Raw genomic sequence first — 26,743 nt, 5'->3', positions numbered from 1 at the left:
GATTGGACATTCCAGTCTTATGAAGATCAGCTATCAGGAGAGGTTGTCAGTACATGATTAACAAACTGAAAATCTGACTGTTGACTTTTAATCAGATCAGGATTAGGGACAGACATGATTCTGAAAAGTTTATTGTGCAGCAATCATTAAAAGCCACATGTTTTTCAGTTAAAATGTTCTCTGTGATTCATAGGAAATGTGTCAACATACAAACAATCTGCTTTTTAATTTAATGAGAGAAATATTGCAGGGGTTGATCGGGTCAGCTGTGTGCGCATGCTTGTGGTTAGACCTGTGCAGGCTTGTTTTATCCTGAAGGCAAACGTCCTTCTTCAAGTTCAAAATGCAGACATGTGTTTTACAACATACTCTTAGAACAAGTACATGTGTATGTGTATGCGTAACAGCAGCACTTTAAGACGTCTGGCACAGTGTCTGGCCTCAGTGACTACTGAAAAAGAAAACAATGCCGCTTTATTTATATTGCAAAAGTTAGTCTTAATTCATGACAACATGAGTGGTGTTGACGTGTGCAAAAATCACTAACTCAGCAACTGATATAATGGGTTCTGTTTGTTTGCTAGTCAGTTGCCAGAGTGTTCTGGGTGGTGGTGTTGTTTTTTTTGGAGGAATTAATATGCATCAACAGAACTAGAGGCTCTTGAATGAAAAGCATGAAACACAAAAATGCTTCTGAAATGTTTTGACTGTTAAAGAGCCCGGTAATCAGAATTGGTGTAAGACTTTCTATAAAGGTAAGAGAAGTGGCTTTCTTACGTGAAAAATAACACAAACCCACTCATGACTCTGGTGAGCCCATTTAGTAAACACGATTATGAACCGATTCTGTTTCAAATCCTTGATAACGCAAGAATCTGGGTTTGCGTTTCGTCCAAAGAAGCCCGACATCTGTAGTCACTAAAGTAAAACCCTACAAAACGTGTTAACTTGGCGAAGGATGGCGCCAACAGATGCTTCACATAAAACGGAACTGAAATAATGATGTCATCATGTTGCAATGTCATTGTGTTACAAATTTGCTCTGTGTGATAGAAGCGGGGGAAAGGGGAATTTCAGTCTGAAAACGAGCCAAGACAGCAGGATTCTGGAATTGTCTCGGCAGGAGGGTCTGCGGTACAGCCGTCTTCCATTTCCACCCCAAAACCTCTGATAGAACATATTAGATCCAGACCAGAGAGGGTGGGATGGACACTTTTGGCCCTTTTTACTTCACCATAATGTTATTCCCATCGCATTTCATGTGATGTATTGCGTCTGATAACATTCTGTGGTGGAAATTATATTTAAAATTGTAGATTATCCAAAAATTGTTAGAATTAAATACAGTATATTTTAAATATAAAATTTATGTTTTCAAATACTATTTTTATATATTAAAAAATATATCTTTATGATGGATTGAGCTCAATAAAATAAAAGTCTGAGTCAAGGACAAGAGTAAAAAATAAATAAATATAAAAAAACAAGTTGCAAAATAATGAAGGCATAGTGAATAATTTCCAATATGTTATTCTCATAAACAATAAAAAAAAAAAAATCTGTTAGTTTCATAAAAATTATAAAAGTGGCCGATGTTGAAGAAGCACACAAAACACTGAAAAATATTACAAGCTGTAAAGGAAAGTAATTTAGGAGCAAAATCACTATGCAGAACCTTTGATTATTCATATTATCAAATTATCTCTGAAAGGAGCCGAGACAACAGATAATTAGACAGAATACAATAAACAAAGAGAGGCTTTTATTGGAGCTGGAAATGTAATACAGTTCTTTTTACAAAATATTTACACAGTAAATGGATCATTAAAAACAATAACAGGAGAAAGAACTGATTACATGTCAAAAATTATAATAGCAGTGAATGAGAAGTGTACAGTTTCCTTAGATCAAAAGCCATCATTGCCCAGGCCATAAGGATTATATACCTCAGTAGCCCCACTATGCAAAAAGTTTGATTGGAATTACACAACATGTGCACCAGTGACCTGCACTGTAACATAGACATTATCACAACTGAAGAAGAGGTCTTCATAAGTCCTTTACACACACTGACAACCATTGTGAAATTGCCATTTCTCATTGAAAATGAATGAAATCGCTGTCGGTTTGAAGAGCACTAAATGCTTCAACAAACAAAATTAAAAAAATGTTCAGCTAGATCTACAAAGTCCAGTAAACATTGGTAACAGAATTTGTATCACCTATATTTGTGTATATATCACCTAAAAGTGCCACTGAACTTAAACTGCTAATGTAAGTAGATATGTGCACTTTTATTTTGAAATATTTAGGGCATTAAAGGAACCTTCCAGATTTAATTCACATTTTAGCAACAGCAACATGACACGCTGTCTATTACCAGTTCTTCCACGCATTCCCACCACTGAAAAAGAACAATTTAGATAACGTTACAACTCAAAAAAACACATTTTTATGGAGAAATTACTCTTTCTATTAGCATACCTTTCTGCTTTAACCCCCTTAGGAATCACTTGTAAGTGAAATTACAAGTTAGTTAAATCAATAACCCTTCCATTGTAAGTGCATTATAGTTAATGCATTTTTATATATATATATATATATATATATATATATTTATTTTTTTTGCTTGTTTTTAATGGGCACAATTATCTTCTGTGGTAATCAACAGCATGTAACTGTTTTTTAACCCATAAAATTCTTTAAATTTGTCAAATAATTTATCTAATGGCATGGCACAATATGGTTTGTTAAAAAAATTACTTTTTTCCTAACACTATCAATACTGCCAAAACAAATACAAAAAATAAATAATCAATTACACAATACGTACGAAAAATATTTTAAGGCCAGAATTTACTGCTTTTCCTGAGAGATGAGAGTCAATGTGTTTCCGTATATGGTTAAAGGGATAGTTCACCCAAAAAGAACAATTCTGTAATCATTTACTCACCTTCATGTTGTTACAAACCTATATGAGTTTATTTCTTCTGTTGAACGCAAAAGATGATAATTTAAAGAATTACCAGACAGTTGATAGCCCCCATTGACTTCCATGGAATCTTTTCAGTGGAATCATTCTTCAAAATATCTTCTTTTGTGTTGAAAAGATAAAATAAACTCGTACAGGTTTGGAACAACTTGAGGGTGAGTAAGTACTGACACAATTTTCATTTTTGGGTGAACTATCCCTTTAAGTGGCGCAGATGTAGCATCTTGAGTGACAGACTGAGTAGATACACAGTATCTGCTTGAAACCACAGAAAAGTGTTTAATCCAGTGGTCAGATATGGAGACGGCATATCTGACACTTTACCTGATTTTAAAAATAACCCTGCTCGAAAAACTACACTTGAGCTTGACTGATTCAAAACTGTTTGTGGGGTACTAGTTGCACTAGGTGTGTGAAAAAGATGAACAAATTAGAAACTAATTTGCTAGTTATGCCTAGTTGCACCCATGATTCATCGATACAGGGCTGCAGAACAACCGAAGAAATCCATGCCAATATATCGTGGGTATCCCTCCAGAACCCTCACTTCCACTGGGTCAAACTTCCAGTACTGCTTCCCTCTCAAGAAGTGGGCGAAGCCTATGGCGAGAAAAGGAACAGAATGATTTCAATGTTTCTTTAATGTTTAAATGACTCTTTAGTTTCCATCAAGAATAACCTTTGTAATTTCAAAAACATTTAAGAAACTGTTTACATGCACCCTAATAATGTGTTTGTGTGTGTGTGTGTGTGTGTGTGTGTGTGTGTGTGTGTGTGTGTGTGTGTGTGTGTGTGTGTGTGTGTGTGTGTGTGTGTGTGTGTGTGTGTGTGTGTGTGTGTGTGTGTGTGTGTGTGTGTGTGTGTGTGTGTGTGACTCATGTAAACACAATACCTAGATCAAATTGACTAATCTCATAATCATAGTAACTATAATCATAGTAAAATTTGTGGCATTAATCACAATATACAGGCATGTAAACATTTTAATAGCATCTATTCCATTCTGACCAAAGTGTGCATGTGCTTGTGACGTACATTATGACGTTGTCATGCGCAGATAGGTAAACATAGTGGTAAAGGTATTACATTTTTGGGCTGCTGAAAAAAACTAGTTCATGTTGACAATGTTGCGTGACATGAATATAATAAAGGGTATTGATGGTCAAAAACATTGTAATCGCAGTAAGATGTTTACATGACACGAGTAAACTTCTTCACTCATGTTTACATGCAATTTTCATTATTCACAAAAAATGGTGGTTATTTTTACCACTGTTATTCCCATACCTCACACACAGTAGCTGTGTTACTGGTTTTAATCTACAAGTGTCTTCATTAAAGGGTTAATTATCTCATAATTTACTCACCCTCAAGCCATCCTAGGTGTATATGACTTTCTTCTTTCAGCCAAACATAATTATATGATTAAATAACACAATTATAGTCATAAAAAAATATCCTGGCTCTTCCAAGATTTATAATGGGAGTGAATGATACCACAGATTTTAAAGCCCAAAAAAGCGCATCCATCCATCATTAAAGTAGTCCATATTTTTAACTTTATAAACTATAATCACTGGCTTCCGGTAACAGCCGTACGTGAGTCTAGTTCCGGCAGAAGAGTGAACTCTGACCCGACGCATGACGTATTGACGAACACGGAAGCACAGAGGATAGAGCAAAACAAAACACTGGTCACAATTTAGAAGTCTAAATTGTTCGCTAGAGGCGTCTACCCTAACCTAAGCTTACGCTACTCCTACATCCTACGTACTACGTCATGCTTCAGGTCAGAGGTCACTCTTCCACTGGAACTAGACTCGCGTGCGGCCGTTACCGGAAGCCAGTGATTAAAGTTATAAATATGAATATTTTTCTTACAAAAACGCATCCAGAAGGCCTTTATCAACCCACTGGAGCCATATGGATTACTTTTATGATGAATGAATGCTCTGTTATGGGCTTCAAAATCTTCACTCCCATTATAAAGCTTGGAAGAGCCAGGATATTTTTTAATAAAACTCTGATTGTGTTTGGCTGAAAGAAGAAAGTCATATGGCGCTTTTCCACTGCATGGTACGGCTCGGTACGGTTCGACTCGGCGCGGAACGGTTCGGCTCGCTTCGCTTTTCCACTGCGTGGTACGACTCGGCTCGGTACGGCACGGTTCGGTTCACTTTAGCTCGGTTGCTTTTCCAGTGCAGTTAGTACCGCTTCAAAGTGGGTGGGACTGTTCGTTATAGTTACTGTCTCTACTGGCATTACAACATCATATTAAATGCGAATTTTTCATTTCGTGTTTCCCCATCCACTCCTCGGCAACCAACGAGAGGAACGTCTGCACCTCGTCCACTGACCACGATTCAGCCATTTCTTTTTTTAAGTTTATACTCTTTTTTTGTTTTAAGCAAATACTTTTAAAACAGGTGCTACAGCGTTGGCTGTTGTCTACTGGCTATTTAAATCTAGCGGGTTTAGTGTCTCGTGTCGTAAATACAATGATGCTGGTAGTGATGATTCTGTCTGACCAATCAGTGATCTGCAGTGTTTTCACGTCACATTTTAGTATTGGTACGGTACGCTTGGAACCTCAACAGAGGTGGTACCATTTAAAGCGAGCCGAAGCGAGCCGTACCGTACCGTACCATGCAGTGGAAATGCGCCATAAGTGAGCCGTGCCGAACCGAGCCGTACCGTACCGTACCATGCAGTGGAAAAGCGCTAAAGCGTGCCGTGCCGAACCGAGCCGTACCGTACCATGCAGTGGAAAAGCGCCCATATACACCTATGGCTTTGAGGATGAGTAAATTACTGGATAATTTTCATTTTTGGGTGATCTTTCCCTTTAAGTCCTTAACTCTGATTATTGGAAAAGAAACACATTATTGGTGTGCATGTAAACATTAACCACAGCAATTTTGGAGTCTTTAAGCATGTAAACTCAGTGACAATGTACCGAATCGGTCCTGGAAAGCAGCATCAATGTCACTGGGTATGCCTCTCCAGTCTATCATGCTGCGAGGGTGGATGCTGTCTACACGGTTTTCCTTCAGGTTGAATCGCCAGTAGCTTCCTTTTTTGAAGAAGTAGATCTTCTGGGCCTTATCTTCCCCCCACATAAGGGCTGCCTGGATGTCGTTCACTGTTAGACCAAGTCGGCGTACAGAGTCCGGCCCTGTGATCTGCCGCTCTGCGTCAAACACCCAGTAACTCTGGCCTACAGAGAGAATAGTGGGTGAGAGAAGTTACATTAAACAGCGGCTTATGAATTTTCCATTCATCTTGAACCCCTGCTAAGGCTACTAAGTTTACTGGATAATAAGGGCACCAAAGGATATCTGGATTATAAAGTGCAATCCATGAAATGCAGGCTTGGAATTGGAGAATTGCATGCTTGGGATTGCTATATTTATATTTAAGGAACATTAAAGGAATGATTGGGGTTTTATACATCACAGCATCTGTGACATGATATAAATAAAAAAGCAAAAATAAATTTGCATTTTAAATCAAAGTAAAATAACAAATGATAAACTAACAAACATAAAAATATACACAGTTTCAAATGTATAGCTGCAAAATTTAAAATGGTACATGATATTAAACCTGTCCATACCACATACCCCTACCCCATATTTCAACTCCTGTCATAACCATGTAAAGCAGTCAATTTCATGCAATATGCACAAATACTTCTACCAGAAAATGACTGTTTACGTGAAGAGAAATATGCCAGAACACATAGCTAGCCGATTTCCTCTTACCCCACCTCAGTCTGTCTCTTTCTCTAGTATCTTCTTGATAAAATTGTTGGATAATTCTTTGTTAATATTATTTGCTAGGGTTACTTCCCAGATATCTCTTGTAGTCAAATTTTTTTGAGTAATTTGACACTGCATCATGCTAAAGATCTAGATGGCTTAGAGCAAATTTCTTAATGATTTGTTTTGGCGCCAGAGCTCCCATGAGAAACCACCACAGAATCCATCATTTTCCGCATACACTACCGTTCGTTCCTACGTTTGTTCGTTCATTCATCCATTCATTCATTCATTCATTCATTCATTCATTCATTCATTCATTCATTCATTCATTCATTCATTCTTTCTTTCATTCATTCATTCATTCATTCATTCATTCATTCATTCATTCATTCATTCATTCCACTCACTCATTGAAATACTTTTTTTATCCAGCAAGGTCATATTAATTTGATCATAAGTGACAATAAATACATTTACAGTGTTACAAAATAAATGCTGTTATTTTGAACATTGCACAAAAATATTAAGCAGCACAACTGTTTTCAACACTGATTATAATAAGAAATGTTTCATGAGCAGCAAATCATCATATTATAATGATTTCTGAAGGATCATGTGACTGAAGACTGAAGTAATGTCTGCTGAAAATTCAGCTTTATCATTTGAAATTGTAATAATACTACACAATATTACTGTTTGTACTGTATTTTGATCAAATACATGCAGACTTGGTGAGCATAAGAGACTTCTTAAAAAAATAAATAAAAAATAAACAAAGAAATTTCATACCCACCCAAAACTTTTGGATGTCTAATTTATTTTGAGACAATTTACCTTGGAAAAACCAGATATTTCCAGACTTGTCCTCAAAAGCAGCATCAATTTTGCCTGGGATTCCTCTCCAGTGCCTGGATGCCAGTGCAGGATATCCAGCCTGGAGTGTACCATCACGGATCCGCCATACATAACCCGACTTAAAGAAAAACAGCTCGCCTCGGATCATGGATACAGCATCAAAGTCGGTTTGGCAAGCATCAGGCTGGAAAGATAGGAAATAAATATAAAATATTAGAAGGATTGCCAAGATTCCCAAGATCAGACAGAATCAGCCATTTAACTCACCACTGTACTTTCAATCTCATTGGTCTCTGTGACTTTGGGAGGTCTCTCTTCCTTCTTCCTTCTATCATCTGAAAGTTTGGATCCATAGAGGGACTGGATGCCACGCTTGTCATCTTCACTCAGTTGGAGCGGGTAGGAGAAGGTGTAGAAAGGGGACATCACTGCGCCTAGTTCCATGGAGTGCTGCAATCCCAAAACATGACCAATCTCATGAGCAGCCACCTGGAGGAGGTCAGTACCTAGAAAAAAGAAAGAGGATTAAAATATGTATTTCTATATACTGTATATATATATATTTCTGACAAATATCATTGAGTGATTCAATTGATTCGTTCAAGCACACTGATTCCTTTGAAACAAGTGACTGGCTTTATGAGAGAGTCTTGAACCATTCTCTGAACCGATTAGTTCGATTCATTCAGGTACAAAACAAGTTACAAGCTGCGTCCGAAAGCTAAAAAATAAAGATGGCATCTGAAAGTTGGTGGTCAGTTTGTGTGTAAATAGTGTATGTACGCTTTTGACAAACGTTTTCCACTTCTGACGTAATTTCTAGCACGAAAATGCTATTGTAGTAATTAAATATTAGCTTAGTTATCACCAAAGCTCTCTCTATTTTGAGCCCTTTAAGCATTCACTCAAATGATTAAAAAACACTGATTCAGTCAGAAACGAAACACCATACAGTGTGTTGCTCGGATATGGGCTGGGCTTATATTTGCTTGGACTTCGTTTGGAAGCATTTTTGCACAGTTTGTTGACAAAGTATTTGGGAAATATGGAAATATTTTAAATGCACAAGAAAGTTGTTCAAACTTCCTTTTGTTGAACAGTTGAATAAAGATGCTAAATTATTAAAAAAGTATATTTTCTCTAGTACACTGGAAAAGAAATTGTGCACAAACTATTTTTGCTCAGAAATAGCTAAATACCACAAATAATTACAAAGAAACACAACATTTTTGAAGTAAAAGTTTGAAATAGTATTTTCTTGCAAAACATACTCTTTTGTTTTGTTTTTACAACAATGAAAAATCTTCTTTTTTTTTCTTTTTTTTTGTGCAGGGCACCAAATGAACCAGGATTCTCACTAACCCATACTGTTGCCCACTGTCCAAGACTCATCATAGTCAAAGTGAATGTCTCCCTCCCGGTACGTTCGGGGAAAGAAGGCATGAGCCAGAATTCCTCCTGGACCATCAAAAGGAAGATTGTCTCCATGCCAGTACCTGAATGTGAAACACAGTCTCTCAGGCAACAGGACAATACCAATGACTCTCATTCTCTTATTTCATCAACATGCCTAATGAGCTGATCACTGAAAATAATTTTATAAGCACACTTCGTATGGAATGGGTGAGAATAATGGCCTGCATTGAGGCATTGCTGTAATACCATGCAACTGTTCCACATTATAGTACTGTAACTTCCACACCTCAGTAACTTTCCTGATTCCCTTGTTTTTAATGGAATGCCAAATTCCACCCTGGCTGAATGGTACTAGATAAACCAAACTTTCCATTGTGAAATGTAGGGAGGTTAAATTACGCACATCCTTGCAGGATCATACATCTTTCAATCTTGAAGACCTGAAAGGTCGAGGAAGGCCACTATTCTGGCTAAAACAAACCCTCAAATGTTCGGTCAACTGCTATCCCATTGATGGAATCTGAGATTGAGTTAGAACAAATGAAATTGGCATGCCTAGAGCTCCACACTTAACTACACAAATCGACCCAGATGTTTTGCTTTATGCGAGATGGATCTTGATATTTCACTCTGCTTTGAAGAAAAGCGCTATCCCTCATTGGAGCTTCAAACGTGTGTATCTCAGAAAAACAATGACTGTATATACGTGCTTTAATATAAATCCAAGTTTTTATATGGACTTTAGTTTGCAAACTGAGAAAATGAAGCGCTGCAGGGAGCGAGAGCCACTGGCTTAAGTAAAACAAAATACACTGTTGAAAAAGAGGACATTTATATTGGTCTGGTGTGTAGTGTAAAAAGCGTTAAAAAACCTCAGCTTTTTAATGACAATTATTGTGTTTCTACTCCAAATTGTTTATTATGCTACCAAGTGGTGAGTAATCTGCTACCACCTAAGGTCATGCTTTTTAACATTCAGGTTAGTTTTTCAAAAAGAAAAGAATTGTGGGATTGATTTTGAGCCGCAGTGTTGCGTGTCCATATTTAGAACTCAACCCCACGGGTGTTCCGAGTTATGACTTTTCTTATATGGGAATTTAGAATGTAACACACGTGCATGAATGGACGTGCAGTGTAAAATTTCAACCTATAATCCTAAACCGACACCCTCTCTAATCTCCCACTTCTAGAGGAGATGAAAAGCGTCTATGTTTGACTAGTGAAGTGGAAACTTTTCCTCTTTGTGTCAATGAACACACATCTCTCAACTGACAATGTGGTGTTACAAGCTCAGTCAAATGAGAGCCAGAGAAACAGTTTTCATCAATAAAATACAGATTTTTAGAATATAAAGTGAAAGTGAGCTTGTTATTTTGTTCACTGCAACATTGTCTTTGATGATTCTTGGAATGCAACTTGCACACTTTAAAGGGGTCATAACATAAATCAGAATTGTATTAATCTTTTTAAAATAAGAGTTTCATGGACTATGGAACATTCTGTAGGCAAATTTTCAGAGCTTTTTCTTCCAAATTCAAAAAGATAATATAAGACTACTGAAATGAAGCTGCAAATATGACTTATTCAGAAATCTTTCTCCCTATAAACAAGCTCATTACATATTCAAGGTCGTTAGCCAATCACAACAGAGTACATTTACATACCCCTAAAGGTGCAATAAAAAATATCAAACCGGGTGGAAAATGTTCATGCATACATTATGATGCGAGACTCCTTAACTGGACCTCAAGTGAAAAGAAAATGACAAAATGTTTGTGACCCCTTTAAACACATCAACAGGGAGGTCATCATGGATTCTGACACATGCAAGAGGCACACAGTGGACAGTGAAAATAACTGTTTTTACCTGTTAAAGTCGATCATGATATCCGCCCGTCCGCTGACGACCTCAGTAAAGGTGAGAGGGGTGACGTCACTCCAGGCCCGCAGTGCCTCCCGCAGCACTTCTCGGACTTTCTCTAAACTCATCTGCCAAGGGGTCCGCATGATCCTGTAACACGAGCGCAAACTCTCATAAATGCTCATTACAGACCACCCATTTGGATGAAAGTGCATGACCTCCATAATCCCCTTTATTTAAACATGTTTGCTACCCTTCTTGGTGGTGGACTAAGGAACTGGATCAGAATCTGTCTTGTGTGAAAAGCCAAGCACAGTCTGAATGTTTGCCTAGTTAGGCACGACACCCACTACTACTACGCTCTCTGACCACAATCACAAAACAAATGTGATACTTGATCAGTGTGTGACAGTGATGGCACCCCTATCCAGGATTGTTTAAGTGCTTAAGCATTGTAGAAATACATAGCATCATATTTCTCCACTCTTTTGTTTCTTGTCATTTAACAAGATCTTAATTCAAAACAATTTTTTGAAGAGGTTTTAGTAGCATTCTTCCTTGAATTAGATTTGCTTCCTTCTAAAAACAAACAATTGTTCTTTCTACTCTTGATAAACAGCTAAGATGTTTGAATGCTGTTTAAAAATTAAAATGCTACTTTCATCCCTCATGGAGTGAGCCCAGAGGATTAACTTCTCTCAGATGAAAGACGACCTGCATTATAAAGCTTGCTGAGTGATGGAGACATGCATGCTTATTTTCACAAGCTGAATCCCCACCGAGCGCATTTAAACTGGTGGACCACAAGTCTGTATCATGTTCCACAAAGCTTCCCTCTGGTGCATTTCATTAAAAATAAATAATGAAATGTTTTAAAGCAGCACATCTGAAGTATTGTTTAGCTCCTGACCTGCAGCTATAGTGACTGGTGCCTCTATGTTGTTTTCATGCTTGGACACCTTCATGCTTTGGTCATTATTAGCTTTGTGGGACGGGGGATCGCTCTGGGGTTGCATGTTGGAGCCACAGACCATCTCAGATCGTGGGGCCTCTGCCGTCTGCAAGCCCAGACAGGAGCTATGACAGCGGGAGAGAGCCCAGTGTGGTAGTCTGTGGATTAAAAAAAAATGTCCTGCCATATTCGCTGTTCCAATTAGAATTCTAGGATCATGTTCTTAACTCTTGACTCTCGCTACAGTCAAGGTTTAGACTAGTGACTTTTACAGTGGCCCCAAAAAACAAAGTCAATGGTTTTTAAACTGGGGTCTGGGGACCCCCAGGGGACCACAAGAGGCCTCCATATGGAACTCGCTGCACAGGTGTTGTTCATTATTATCCACTGAAGGTGCACTTACACTAGACTTTAAGGGTGTATTCAAACCAGGAAAGTCCTCTAGTTCACTTGCTTTGGTCCGGACCAAATGCAGTGTTGATTTTTGTTTATTTGGTGTGGTTCGCTTTCACACTGCCCTTTTTGCAAGTGAACCAAAATTTGTAAACAAAACCACACGTGTGCTAAGGTCATCCATTCATTGGACAGAATTTCGAGCCAGAGTTCGTTTGGAACCGGACCGAGAACACCTCTTCAGCTGGATCTCGGTACGGTTGTTTGGTCCGCACCCGAGTGCGATTGCTGTATTCACATCTGCCCAAAAGATCCGCACCAAGAGGGGAAACGACCTTAAGTTGGATTCAATCGAACCAAACAAGACAGATGTGAATACACCCTAAGAGTGTGTTCACACTTGGCAGGTTTGGTTCGAATAAAACAGACTCTGGTGCGATTGCTCTGTTAGTGAGGTTAACTTGAATAAGTGTGAACACTGCCATCCAAACCCTGGTGCGGACCAAACAAGCGATCGAGATCGTGCGGTTCGACTGAAATATGAACGCAACACGGACCAAAGACATCTAAACAAAGCAAAAACATGACATGACATCAAGATGTGACCCTAAAAAAGGATAGAATGCTCAAGCATACCTGTTTTTCTGGTCATAGGAGCTACAATGTCCATCACAGCTCGGTACATGCATCTGAACCGCCAACTCATTGCAGTAGATCTTTGTTTGTGTGTGTGATGGAGGGATTCCTGACACTGGTTTGACTCCTTTACACATTTTATAAGCTCTTCACAAATTTTCAGATGGTCAAAATATTATCCTAAGCACAATGAGTGCATTTAGCCCAGAACACAGCATTGTTTTGGATGTTTGTTAAGTTCTGTCGCAAAATACGTTTCTTTTTCTTTTTTATCTTTAGGTTCTGTCTTAAAAATGACAGTGTGCACATTAAGCGAACCAGGACAAAATTTATTATTTTGTTTTTTGACACACTTAGGGCGTTTTCCTGGCTCATAGCATTTTGCCCTGGAACCTGGTGTGTTTTCTCCCTTAGTTTGGTTCGTTTCGGCCAGAGGTCTTCAATCCTGCTCCTGGAGGGCCACTGTCCTGCAAAGTTTAGTTCCAACCCCAATCAAACACACCTGAATCAGTTTATCAAGCTCTTCAGAATCGCTTGAATATTCAAAGTCAGGTGTGCTGAAGCAGGTTGGAACTAAACTCTGCAGGACAGTGGCCCTCCAGGAGCAAGATTGAAGACCTCTGGTTTAGGCATATATGAACACGACAATCGAAAAGGAAAGAGAAACTCCTACAAATGCATATGCAATAAGGTCAGCCACAAGAATAGCTGTGTCCACACCTTTACAGAGCTCATTTTCACTGCGTGTCTTTAGTAAATCCTGACAGTATTTTAACGCCAAAATAGTTTGATTTATCAATCAGAGCGGGAATCAAGGGTGCATTCATAAGTGTTTGCGAGTGTCACAACAGCTACAGATGAAACCACAATAAACCCGCGGAGTGAATGTCAATTCATCTTGATGGATGACGCAGGGAACGTAAACAGGTGAAATCTGACCAATAAGAGGACAGTTTTACTCACATGTGACTTGCATAAACACATTTTGGTACGCTTTGAAATGTTGCCTTGTGAAAGCGAACCAAACCAGGAAGAAAATGCAACATTGTAACAAATTATGTCCCTGTTTCGGAAAAAAGCAAACGATATATAGGTCTGAAAACGCCCTAAGATGCAAATTACTTCAGACCCCAAAAAACTGCACACATGTGACATGAGAAACACATACTCATTAAAACAGTCATTAAAGTAAAGAAACTCAATTGAAAGCGTGGGAGTGGGGGTAGGCCGGGGTTTGGTGTTTTTGAGCTCACTGTGCACATGTACAGTCCGTCATTAAGTGAGGGGACAAATTACAGAGGACAGTGAGGTGCTATAGCTCATAAACAACCTTCAGAGACGTGAGTCATGACAGCACATAGTGGCACAGCATTAGAATGGTGCTGACTGGGGTATGCTGGGGATAAAGTATGTGTGTGTATGTTGCTGTCTTGACATCAGATTCTGATGAGGCAGCATCTAGGTTACAAATTACACGATTTCGGGGAGGAAGGAATCCAATGGTCATTTTTAGGGCGCCACACAGTTAGATTTGTCTTGCTCAACCCAGTTAACCAAACATCAACAGACAAAAAAAAAAAGGTTTTGCTATATATTTGTTATATTTAAATTTTAAAAGCGATTAAGAATTGCAAGGGATGGACCAATATTAAAATTCTTAATTTTCACTTTAAAGTCGGAATGAAATGGAAATTTCACGTTAATCATTGGAACCGTCTATTTTCTAAATGCACCTCAATGATCTCAATGCGAATGGTTCATCCATGCATATGTTTTTTTGTTTTTATTGACCTTATAATTTTTTTATTAAAATGTCATAACTCGATCTTCCGGTAAAACGACAGACTTCTCTTTGATGATGAATGCTGGACTCCAATGGTTTATTTTGTTTAAATCCCACTTCTTTCTTACAATAGACAGGAAGCTTGCATTCAGATCTGCCTCCATCCAATAAATAACCAATGGGTAAATCCAAGACCCTATTGTAAAAAAAATTCCTTTTCCGATAATGTAGTGCTGTATGCCACAATATGGAAGAAAATATCTGTCACTACTTCCCTGCTAAACAAAAGACTATTTTTCTGTTAAGACTTCCGTCTCTACAGTATGCAGACGTAAAGTTTGCCCTACAGCAAAGTTGGTTGATTTGGATGGAGAACCACGGGAGATTTATGGGCTGTGATATTTTATGGGAAGGGCCATAAATCAAGGGGCAGTTTTAATCATGGTTGTACGCCTGGTTTTCTTTGTCTGAGCCCTCATCTCACCCCCCGCTGAGCACTGAACAGAAAACCAGAAGCATTTGGGAACCGCTGCCGTAATAACACACATGAGTGTTCTGAAATGTAACATCTTCTCCTGATCTTCTCTTGATACTGACTTGAGATTACAGAGGAGTCCTGTCCGGTGGGAACCATCTTAGACAAAGACGTACGAGGCAAGTCAGTCAAAACATGAAGTGGTGAGCAGACAACCTCAATAGTAAGGTCATCATGTCAATCAAAAAGGGTTCTTAAAGGGATTGTTCTCCCAAAAATGCATTGTGCTGTCACCAATTATTCAGCCTCATGTCATTCCAAACCTGTTTGCCTTTATTTCTTCTGTGCCACACAAAAGAGGATAGCTTGAAGAAAGCCAGTGACTTTCAAAACAGCATTGATTTTCATTGTATGCACAAAAAAAGACATTTTGAGACCATTTCAAAATATCTTCTTTTCCGATAGAAAGGTTTTGGAATGACATGAGGGTAAATAAAGAGTATAAAGAGGGTAAGAGTTATTTTCATTTTGGGTGAACAATCCCTTTAAAAACCAATAAAATTCAAGTTGACTTGAATAGCACCTGTCTCTCTCTCTCTCTCTCTCTCTCTCTCTCTCTCTCTCTCTCCGTGTGTGTGTGTGTGTGTGTGTGTGTGTGTGTGTGTGTGTGTGTGTGTGTGTGTGGTTCTGCCATTTTCTTGTCCCCACGATGAAAACAGCTTATGAATCATACAGAATGATGTTATTTGAAAATGTACAAATGCAGAAATTTTTCTGTGATGGGTAGGTTTAGAGGATAGAATAGGTTGTACAGTATAAAATCATTATATTGAAAGTCCCCATAAAACATGAAACCCCAACGTGTGTGTGTGTGTGTGTGTGTGTGTGTGTGTGTGTGTGTGTGTGTGTGTGTGTGTGTGTGTGTGTGTGTGTGTGTGTGTGTGTGTGTGTGTGTGTGTGTGTGTGTGTGTGTGTGTGTGTGTGTGTGTGTGTGTGTGTGTGTGTGTGTGTGTGTGTGTGTAAGAAAATGATTAACTGTTTTAAATCAAAGTGGGTTTGGTATTTAGCTGTGTTCTGGAGCCATGCAGTCCCGAGTCTGAGACAGTTTACTGCTTCTAATTAAATGGGTGTAATGCTGGAATGAGTGTGTGGTCTTCTTTACAACCGATAAGAACTATAGGAAATGTGAGAAGATAAAGAGAGAAACATTCTGATTTATTTTCCTAGCATATCCTGTGTGGGCTGTAAAATAATGTATTTCTGCCATAAAAAGCTAATATTTCAATTAAAAACACACTTTAATAAGAAAAAAAACCCAGAAAAATAAAATAGATTCAGTCAGATGTGTGTTGACTAAAATTAGAATACTAAAAATAAGCTATATCATTGCCTCAGTGAGGCCTTTGTTGTGTAAGGCTCAAAATGGTGCGTTGGCAAATACATCAAAGTTGTTTTCCCCCATTTACGATTTTATGTTTCATTCAATAAGTGTAGACACGGCAACCAAATACAACCGCAACCACCGTCCGTGCAAGTCTTACTTGTATGTGAGGTCTGTTTTGTCCCAGCGTCCTCCGAACAAATCAAAGCGTTTTCGGCGATGACGGCCCCCAAGCAAACCTACTTTGTGGGCTGAGTAATGAAGGGCGTTCCCTCCCTTCTCTGATGGGTAGTCTGGGACTCCACAGCGAGGCCTGTTCCAGAACTCAGTGTCATTCTTGGGAAGAGCCGAGTGTGGGTGCACTCTCTTATTGCCAGAGTCTTCACTCAGGGTATCCTGAACATAATTAAGTTGGTTCATCTTTTTGAGGCCATGGTGATGGGTCTTTTGAGGCCAGTCCTGTCAACACAAACATAAGCTGTCAATCAAATGCACCTTTGACAAGAAACACCTTCATTCTTAGACGCTACACAATTTAAATGGGTTAGTTTGGTTTGGTTTTGCGGTGGCTTTTTCTGGGTGTTTTTTAAGGTGATGCTATCAGTATTGTTATTGTTAATTAAAACTATTACAAATCTTTCTGTTAATTGAAATAAAGCTGAAATAGAAAGATGCTAAACTTAAAAAAAAACTAAATGAAAATTAGAAATGTTGCCTTAGCAACTTGCTGAAAAAAATCAAGTTGAAGTTGAAGTAATAAAATTAATTAAATTAAAACTGAAATAAAATAAAAATAAAATAAAGCTCAATAGAAAAAAAATTTTTTTAAACTAATAAAAATGGCAAAATTACAAAATTACCTAAAACTTAAACTTAAACTAAAAATGTAATGTAAATAAAATATCAAAGAAACTAAAATAAATAAAAATATAAACTTAAACTAAAATATGAAAATAAATGGCAATTCAAAAAATATAAATAATACTAAAATAACACTGTTCTGAGTGGTTTCTAAGCTGAAAAAGATTAAATAAAACAATAGCTGAAATAAAATAAAATATTAATATTAGATGAAAAATGTATTAACTTCAACTTCTTTTTTTCAGTTTGTTGCCAACATTTCTCATTTTAGGTTATGTTTTTTTTTTAAACTAAAACTACTAAAACTGAAATAAAAATAAATTACTAAATATAAATATTTAAAAAATAATACAAAATATAATAATACAAAATTACTAAAACTTAAACTAAAATTAAAATGGATTTTTTTTTTATATATATATAAACGTTAACACATTTTTAAAAAGCTGATAGAAAGATAATAAGATTCTTAATAAATACTATAATCGTAAATAAAAAATGCTTGGGTGCTTGGGTTGCTAGGGTGTTCTGGGTAGTTTCTAAGGTGTAGCTCGGTGGTTGCTTGGGTGTTCTGGTTGGACAAACAGTAAGGTGAAGGGGGCAAATAAGGCTACATTGTTCGCTACATTGGGAGCGGTCAAATTATAGTTATACAGCAGTTGGTTTTACGTCACTGACAATTTGCAAGAAGCATTATCACAGTCAATTTCCTCAACCAAATTTCAAGGAAATAGTTCTGTTAATGGACTGGGAGGTTAGTTGCCTGAAGGGAAAGTCAGATTGACCCAATATCGCTCTTTCCCCAAACCTCTCTACTCCAGCTGTGCTGGTTTAACACACCCCATACCACCTCTCTCTCTCTCTCTCTCTCTCTCTCTCTCTCTCCCTCTCTCTCTCTCTCTTTCCTTCTCTATACCTTCTTCTCTCTAATTTGTGCATGGTTAAGAGGCCAGGGGTGGTATAGGGATGAACTATTTTTTTTAAATGCTTTTAAAAATCCTTCCGCCACTCGTAGCCATAAGAAGTCTTTTAAAAGCTGTAATTTAAGTACAAGACATATTTAGACAACCATAAAACATTTAGAAATATAAAGCAGCATGTCTGAAAAGAAAAAAAGCCATTTGTTTAAGTGTTTCTTTATCACAGAGAGCAGGTTGGACTACTATATGAAGCGAGTGGCTTTAAAGTGAATAAAAATGTTTTTTGGTTAAACATTTGGTTGGATGGTTTTTTTTTCATTTTCTGTTGACAACAAGCAATTCATGACAACTCTTCAGTTAACACTGTGTCCTAACGTGTCCTAATGGTAAAACGACCAGGGATAAAATCTTGTGTTCATGACAAAGAATGAATGACAGGACAGTTAATCTCTCTGTATCTTTTTTGTTGCACTGGCTTGCCCCGCCCACTTTAAAATCTCATTGGTTCAAAAGCATGCTCCCCATTATAGAGAGCTGCTGCCATGATGATGTATTTTTGTAGGCCAACCCGTAAGATAGAATCACCCTGGTTCCTTCGACAAAAAAACAATAGGATCTTTACATTGTCTATTGGATTATTGCAGACAATAAGTGGCCAACAAACGTTTATGACATTTACACGTTTTGTTCATCATTGAAAATCTTGAAAATTAACACAACTTTAATCACAACTTGTTCACAACTAATCACAACTAATCACAACAAGTTGTTAATCACAACTTTAATCTTCACAAATTAACACAACTTTAAAAAAAATGTGAAGCCTTTAATACATTGCCAGAAGTAAAAAAAATATAAACCTATAAATTAATGGTCGCATGACTTCAAAGTCACCATCACTAATCTTCCGTAAACTCTTTAAGTCTTTATTTTAAAGCCTTTCGGCGTATATCAGATCGGCACAGTCCTTAACTATTTTTAAATCGTCTCTTAAAAATATTTTTTTCCCCTTGGCTTTCAATTCACTATGAGCTTTTGTTGTTTTTTTGTGTTGTTCAGCACTTTGGTCAGCTGTCCTTGCGGTTTTTAAATGTGCTATATAAATAAAAACAAACTTGAAACTTGAACTTGAAACTTTATTTCAGAAACATTTTTCCTGAAATTTTGAGTTAGAATAGTTTGCAAGAGCGTGATTATAAACACAGCGAACCTGTGAAAGCGAACTAATGAGTAGATTAGTTTTCCTTTTTGGTGTGGTGACGTTTAATATCCCGACAACCTCTGTAGTCCCATTTAGCCACTTGTTAGCAACCACCTTTAAAAAAATGTATTATTATTATTTATTTATTTTTATCTGATGTATAGACATGAAAATAACTTGATTTTGTGTTCACCACAGACTTTATTTCAAGCATTTAACAAAAAAAAAAAACAAAAAAAAAAAACATTGACTTCAGGACTATGGAACTGGAAAGGCGTAAATGCTACTTTCTGGGTTTTGGCCTAAAAAATATGTAATCTCTACAGCACTCTATACATCAAACATCAAATATCATCTGATTGGCTACAAACAAACAGTTTCCCATTCAGTGCAAAGTGACAAATTGCTTATTGCTGGACACTTGTTGGTTAGAACACGGTGTAAATCAAGACAAATTCTAACAAATAAAAGGAAAAACAACCAAATATTTGTGGGCAAGTTGAGACATAGTACCTTGGTAAAAAATACACTGACATGTGAACTTGATAGCGTTGCTAAAACATGACCCCACACCCCCGGCAATGAGGAACCGCAAAAATTCCACAGATAGAAGTGAAGAATTCACCGCACTTTATCTACTCTCAGTTTGTTTCTCAAATCCGCTGAGTGTGCATGGAGTTTCCATGGGCTGAACCATCATTAAACGGTCATACATGTTGAAAGCATGTAATTTAAGCAGTCTCTAAACAACCTGGAGACAGGCAAGTTTTTTGTACAACAGTCAAGATTGTTTATTGTAGAGCAGTCAAACCTTTCAGCAATGACAAACTGGCCTCAAGACTACTTAGAGAGCGACGGAGGTGGAAGAAAAACACCCGGGTGTCTCAGGTTCAACGGGAGTCAAGGGTCAAAGGTTAAAGCCTAAATCAATAAAACAGACCCCTTGGGCCAAAGTAAACACGCATACTCCCATTTCAAACCAAAACTCAGCAGACAGCCAATGTTCTTTCCCCTTCTAGAAATTTTTAACTGATAAATTCTGTATAACCAACACACAATTTCAAGTACTCTACCGTTCAAACGTTTATGGTCGTTATTTTTATAATTTTTTTTTTACCTTTTTTGGAAAAAAGTCTCCTGTGTTCATCAATGCTGCATTTATTTAATCAAAATTACAGTAAAAATATAATATAGTGACATTTTGATCAATGTAATGTGTCCTTGCTGAATAAAAGTATGAATTTCTTTCAAAAAAACAAATCTTATTCTGAATGGTTCAGTGTACGTGTACATAAACTTTATAAAAAAAAGTCATCGAAATACTATGAACTCTATGATCCAATTTTGTTACCACATTTCATAATATGCTATCAGTACAAGGTGGAGGTGCTAAGTGCAAACAAGATGGATCAGGTTGCTGATGTAATGACACATAAGTGTATATTATATCAGCTGAAACTGCTATAAGCATAGACTCAAAGCCAAGTCTTGTAAGAAACAGCATGCAGCCAGAACATACTTTTTTTCTCAACAAACATCCCAACTATCAATCTATAATTAGGTCTTATGAAACACTGCTCCATAATTGTGGTGAATCTAAGAGCTAAATTAAACTGAGACCTGTTGATATGTTCATAGAACACAAAAGGAGAATTTGTGCAAACCTTATCATTTTCATACATATCTTTTAAATGACAACTAAAAATGGTGTGGTGAACTGTTCCTTTATGACTAATTCAAAAAAATATTAAATGTTACTGCACTATTGAGGGAATGTGCTGCATGGGAAATCTTTACTTATAATATTAGATCGTGCCAACAATTTACCTCAACACGCACACATCTCATTTGAACAATAGGCCCAATTTAAAGAACATTTTCTCAACCAGACATTCCTCAAGTCTGTGCATATTTTACAGCATCCACCTGCAAGTAGTGAAACGTGTGAAAATGGAAGTCCATTCGGAAACCCACTGAAACGGCTTCAGAATTACCACTGCGGACATATAAAACAAAACTCTATTTTTCCAAACATCATCATTTTGTGCAAATTTTTGACATTTTTATGATCCCTTCCTGACAGATATATGCCTCTCATCAGCTGAGAAACAAAAACAACTGGGAATAATTTTTTTACCTTAAGCGGTAACACCTTTACGCATTCAAACATCAGGCATTTGTGCCTGCGGGAAGATCTGGCATGTTCTAAACCATACAGAAGAACTATTAGTTTTAACACCTACATTTATAATATCAAATATCCAACATTTGGGAATCATTTTAATGTAAATGAAAACAACTAGGCTGCATTTCTGCATAAATGTAATTCACTGCTCATGTTTACCATCATGTTCACCACCAGCATGTGCATCTAGGTCAATAGGCCAGTGGGTAAAAACTCTAACATGATACAGTATGTTATGCTGAAACAAAACACAGAGATCCTGAGCCGACGACAAGCCTTTGGGGGGAATCCAGAAGAAAAGAGCTGACATGTCAGTGCAAGAAGAAGGTTCAGAGAGAGATGGCGTGCCTGGCATCGTGCCATCTCTATAGGGTTCCTGAGGATAACCTCTTTGTTTGTAGCCAAATCTTTCTCTATGGGGCATCCGAATGATGTCACCAACTCCTGACAGATCTCTTACATTCATCAGCACAGCCGGCACCAGGAGCAAAACATTATGCGTTTCCAAAACAAACTCGAACGCCTATCTACATTTGGATGACTGTTTACTACTGACTCAGCAAGCCTTAAAAATACAGCCAACAGCACTTCCTATCATCCTGATTTTCTGGCTTGGTTATTTATTTCCAATGCAACAATGATACAAACATCCTGGCTCTGTCTCTTTGTCTCTCTCAAGCATGCCATTGTCCTGGGAAAAATTACAAACAAGAAATTCCAGCCTATAACAGGAATTTTCTGCCAAATTAAAATAGCCCACAACTAGAGATAATGAACGAACCAGAGGAAATCGGACTATAGGGTAAATATTTACATTCAGAGACCTCCAGAGATCTGCATTCTTTTGGGGTTGTATACATAAGTTAAGTGATTACACTGAAAAGGAAGATTGTTTAGTGGGAACAGGATAAGGATGATGTTGATTGAAGATGTTCATGCAAAAAGAGTGCATCCAAGGCAGACCATCAGTGTCTACTCTAAAGTCAAGTCTAGGGAGGGAAAATACAAGTGCTTATAAATGTTTTAATGGTTTCCACTTGTTAACTCTTTCGCTTCCATGTGGAACGATTAGCCGAAATCACATCTGATGTATTGCCAGAAGCAGCCATTAACTTGAAATAAAGGTATTTCAAGAGCATAAGTTCTTTTGTCTCTTAATTTCAGTAGAGATAGGAAACAGCTGGTGAGAGGTTTCTAGATCTAAAGGTCAGGTGACTGGAAAATGGGGGTTTGAATCAGAACCAGGTACATCAGGGTTTCTGGTGTCAATCATGCTCTCATGTGAGCCTACGGGCAAGAAAGCTAAACCAAACCGCTCCACAGGTGTTGTGTTGCAAATGACCCTGACCTATAGACTTGACCCTTTCTAACCTTGTGTGTCCTTTTTTCACATATGTTGAGATTGGGTTATAAGGATAACCAAAACTAAATAATTGGTGCTGATTAACAAGGGTGCCTAGAATGGGTAAGAAGATCTTTTCCTTTCCTCTCCCTAAAATTTTACAAAGGTTCTCTCAAACCTGGATTGTGCACGATTCAGAACTGAATTGAGAACACGTTTTAAATTGCAATTCAATTCTTGAATTTGAAACTGGATGCACAAACTTAAATTCAAAGAAAATAATATAACAAACTTTTGTCAAGACAAATTTTGAATGTTGGCTTGACAAAGACTTGTTTAAAAATTTGAAGAAAAAAAAGAAGGTTTAAAAATCCTTGAAGTTTGAGAGTTTATAGGCCTTATGGACAGACAGATAGACTAGTGCCATAGAATGATAGAACGATAGATAGAACGGTCGGTCAGTTGGTCAATCAATAGATAGATAGATGATTTTAAAGAGGATGGATGGATGGATGGATGGATGGATGGATGGATGGATGGATGGATGGATGGATGGATGGATGGATGGATGGATGGATGGATGGATAGATAGATGAAAATCTTCTTCTCAAATTCCAATCAAACTTGTATTGTGTGGCCAATTCGATTCAAATTCTAGCTCATGATTTGAAAGGAAATTCAGAATTTGGCAAAACCCTGTGGATTGCACATTAGTCATGTTTGGTTAGTGTGTTGACTGAGTTGTATAATGTTTTGGCAGTTCTCATGGAGCTTGTGATGCGTGCACAATGCCTTAAAGAAGGACATCAGCTTTTCTTTTTCTCAGGGGGGTCAACAAATGCAGTTGTAGCTATCTGGATCCTTCCATTTTCCTCTCTGTCAGCAAACACAGGGTTTGTTATCCTGCTCAGCGTACCAGATGACTTGTCCCTGCCTGCATAATCTCCTGCTCCCGCTTTGTCAACATTCAAGAACAAATTGACAGCACATGCTCCGCATCAGCTCTCTACTTTCAAACATGAACACTGTTTTTTAAAAACGTCTGGAGCTGGTTTGATTGCAGGTGCCATTCCTATTTGATTGGCAAAGTGGGTCAAGACAAACATACAATAAAAGTAAGCTGTTCTTCATATGCTTTGACAGCATGCAATGTTTCATTGTCATTTTGTGGTAATGCTTTGCATTCTGAAACAAAGACAGTGTTCAGTTGTTCTCCGCCCTGTTACAACTACTCGTTTCTGCTCTTTCATTCACAGTTTCAAATAGATATGTGTTTTTTAGCCCGACATTTTCCCTGGAAAAATCTCTGTATGGATATTTGCCAACAGGGTTACAACAGCCATCTGTAGTTCTTCTTTGTCCACTTCCTCTAAGCCCTACAAGCCCTCTCTTTCTTTGTGCAAAACAAAGTTCTTATAGCCAGATTTTAGTTCTTCGAGGATCAGCAAGAAGTTTAAACCATAAAGACTACAGGACAGTTAAAGATCTTTTCTGAAACCAATTCAACATAAAAGAGCTGGGTTTGGTTCTAAAGTATAACATTCAGCTATATGTATTCAAAGGCATGATACTGACAAATGAATGCGAATGCAGTGAATTTATTTAACAATGGCTATATGTAAAAAAATATAATAATCCAAAATCAAACATTTGCACCACATCCTAAATGGCATCTGATGGAGCGGTTGAAGTGAGTTCATTAACCTATTATTCCATTTCTAAACAGAAATAAGAATTGTATTAATAAATATTTGCTTGGCTATGCTAAGGTTCATTATAAATTGTTTTAGACCCTTAGACGTTATGTTATGGTGTTTTTGGAAGCCAGTTTGAATTGGTGCATTCACACACAAAACGCTGCCTTTCACTTACTGCCAATGACTCATTGACCCAAACACACTACCTGACAAAAACAACAACATTCCAATAGTATATCCCACCCTTTAGACAAATGCAAATATGCTAAACTACACTTATTAACATTTACAATGAAATTCTCGATGGCACAGTCATACAAATAGAATAGAATCCAATAGAATAGAATCGAGACAAGCTCTTCAGATTCTTAAGGTGTATGAGTTGTTTGGTAAATGAGTAAAACAAGTCAATAAATAACTAAATACCTAAATAAAGAACATTAAGAGAATAGCAGCATAAAATGTGAACGCAACTAATCAAAATTTTGCTTTTTCAAAGACAAAAAACTTAGATAATATGAATCTCCACTGTTACAACTGTGACAGTTGCCAAACATTTCACTGATGCAACTATAATGTAAATGAGCTTTGTGATAAAAAACAAAACAAAAACTAATCTCTGCTGGTCAGAGGTATTGCCTTCTTTTCTCATCTACACAAGTTTTGTTTATTGTAGTAGGCCTAGCATATCTTGTGTAGATCCCTATGAAACAGGTGAATGGTAACAAACGGGTAATAAATCATGTTCCAAGAAACTTCATCACTTGTTCACAGTGAAACAGAGGCTTATATGTCAATATTTGCGACTCATTCGTTTAGATATTAGTTTTTTTTAAAGTATTTCTTTATTTCAAGTTGCAATATGTTAATTGTTACTATTTTCTATATAGTCTCTTAAAATAACTTTAAAATAACTCACCGCAGCAGGTTTGTTGTACCTGTAGCTGTTTCCGTCTGGAACCGGTAGGGAATGAATGCACACTGAACAGTATAAGACTGCAGCGACAAGCTGTGCAGATCGCATCATCCTGCTGTGATTCAGAGCCGCACGCACCACCTGCATGCGCGCGGGACACTTTACTAGACGAGCGCGAGAGAGAGAGAGAGAGCGCGCTCCTGTCTGTCGAGCTTTACTGTGACCAAGCGCGGACTAGCAGAGGGATTTATACTCTCTGATTTCTTTGTTCTCTTTTTCTTCAAATTACACTTGTCTTTCAGGGGCTGGGGTGGCAAGTTCATCGGCAATCACGTGATCCAGCCCTCCATTCCTCTGGCGCGCTCCGTCGCGAGAGGGGAGACTGTGGGTAGAGGGCAGGATTGGTTTTCAGTGATGTGGGTTAGTAGGAGAGGTTTAGATAGGCTAGTAACCATCATCTCTAACAGTTGGATAAGGTAATAATATGCTGTTAAGTTAACATTTTGTCAGTCGTTTTATTAAATACGTGTTTATTATTTGTGATTTTAAGCCAATTTCCAAAGTGCACCTGTTCCATTAAATGATTTAACCCCTATATTATATAACCTACTGATTAAAATGATATCGTGTGTGTGTGTGTGTGTGTGTGTGTGTGTGTGTGTGTGTGTGTGTGTGTGTGTGTGTGTGTGTGACCCTGGACCACAAAACCAGTCCCATTGATCCATTTTACATTTTTATTGAGATTTATACATCATCTGAATAAATAAGCTTTCCATTGATGTATGGTTTGTTAGGATAGGACAATTTGGCCGGGATACAAAATCTGAGGGTGCAAAAAATGTCAACATTGAGAAAATCACCTTTAAAGTTGTCCATTTATGTTCGCAATTGTGTTGCATTCACTCACAAAAATAAATGTTTTATATATTTACGGTAGGAAATGTACAAAATATCTTCATGGAACATGATCTTTACTTAATATCCTAATGATTTTTGCCGTAAAAGAAAAATCGATAATTTTGACCCAATGTATTGTTGGCTATTGTCACAAATATACCTGTGCGACTTGTGACTGGTTTTGTAATCCAAGGTCACATAGTGTTGATTCAGAAT

General features: G+C 37.5%; 1 protein-coding gene and 1 long non-coding RNA gene across 2 annotated transcripts; one reads left to right on the top strand and one right to left on the bottom strand.

Annotated features, from left to right (window-relative positions):
- Positions 1 to 1,740: 1,740 nt before the first annotated feature.
- On the bottom strand, positions 1,741 to 25,979 carry mmp11b (matrix metallopeptidase 11b). The gene is made up of 8 exons (XM_082140248.1): positions 25,634 to 25,979; positions 16,669 to 16,967; positions 10,895 to 11,038; positions 8,974 to 9,107; positions 7,879 to 8,117; positions 7,591 to 7,795; positions 5,949 to 6,209; positions 1,741 to 3,592 (listed from the first exon to the last, which is right to left on the bottom strand). The coding sequence occupies exons 1-8, from the start codon at positions 25,775 to 25,777 to the stop codon at positions 3,465 to 3,467; spliced, it is 1,554 nt and encodes a 517-aa protein (XP_081996374.1). The 5' UTR covers positions 25,778 to 25,979; the 3' UTR covers positions 1,741 to 3,464.
- Positions 11,050 to 16,004, top strand: LOC309477134. Its single transcript, XR_014198539.1, has 2 exons — positions 11,050 to 13,857; positions 13,900 to 16,004. It is a non-coding gene; the product is annotated as an uncharacterized lncRNA (long non-coding RNA).
- Positions 25,980 to 26,743: the final 764 nt, after the last annotated feature.

Source organism: Leuciscus leuciscus (assembly GCF_965113295.1).
Source record: "Leuciscus leuciscus genome assembly, chromosome: 16".
Taxonomy (NCBI): Eukaryota; Metazoa; Chordata; class Actinopteri; order Cypriniformes; family Leuciscidae; genus Leuciscus; species Leuciscus leuciscus.
Note: the sequence above shows the minus strand (reverse complement) of the source record. Positions and strands in the feature narration are given on the sequence as shown.

Excerpts from the sequence above, each read along its gene's own strand:
- mmp11b (XM_082140248.1), bottom strand. The coding sequence starts at position 25,777 with ATGCAGGTGGTGCGTGCGGCTCTGAATCACAGCAGGATGATGCGATCT. Across the intron at positions 16,968-25,633 it reads GGTACAACAAACCTGCTGCG|GACTGGCCTCAAAAGACCCA; the intron begins GTGAGTTATTTT and ends TTGTGTTGACAG. Across the intron at positions 9,108-10,894 it reads ATCATGATCGACTTTAACAG|GTACTGGCATGGAGACAATC; the intron begins GTAAAAACAGTT and ends TTTCACATTCAG.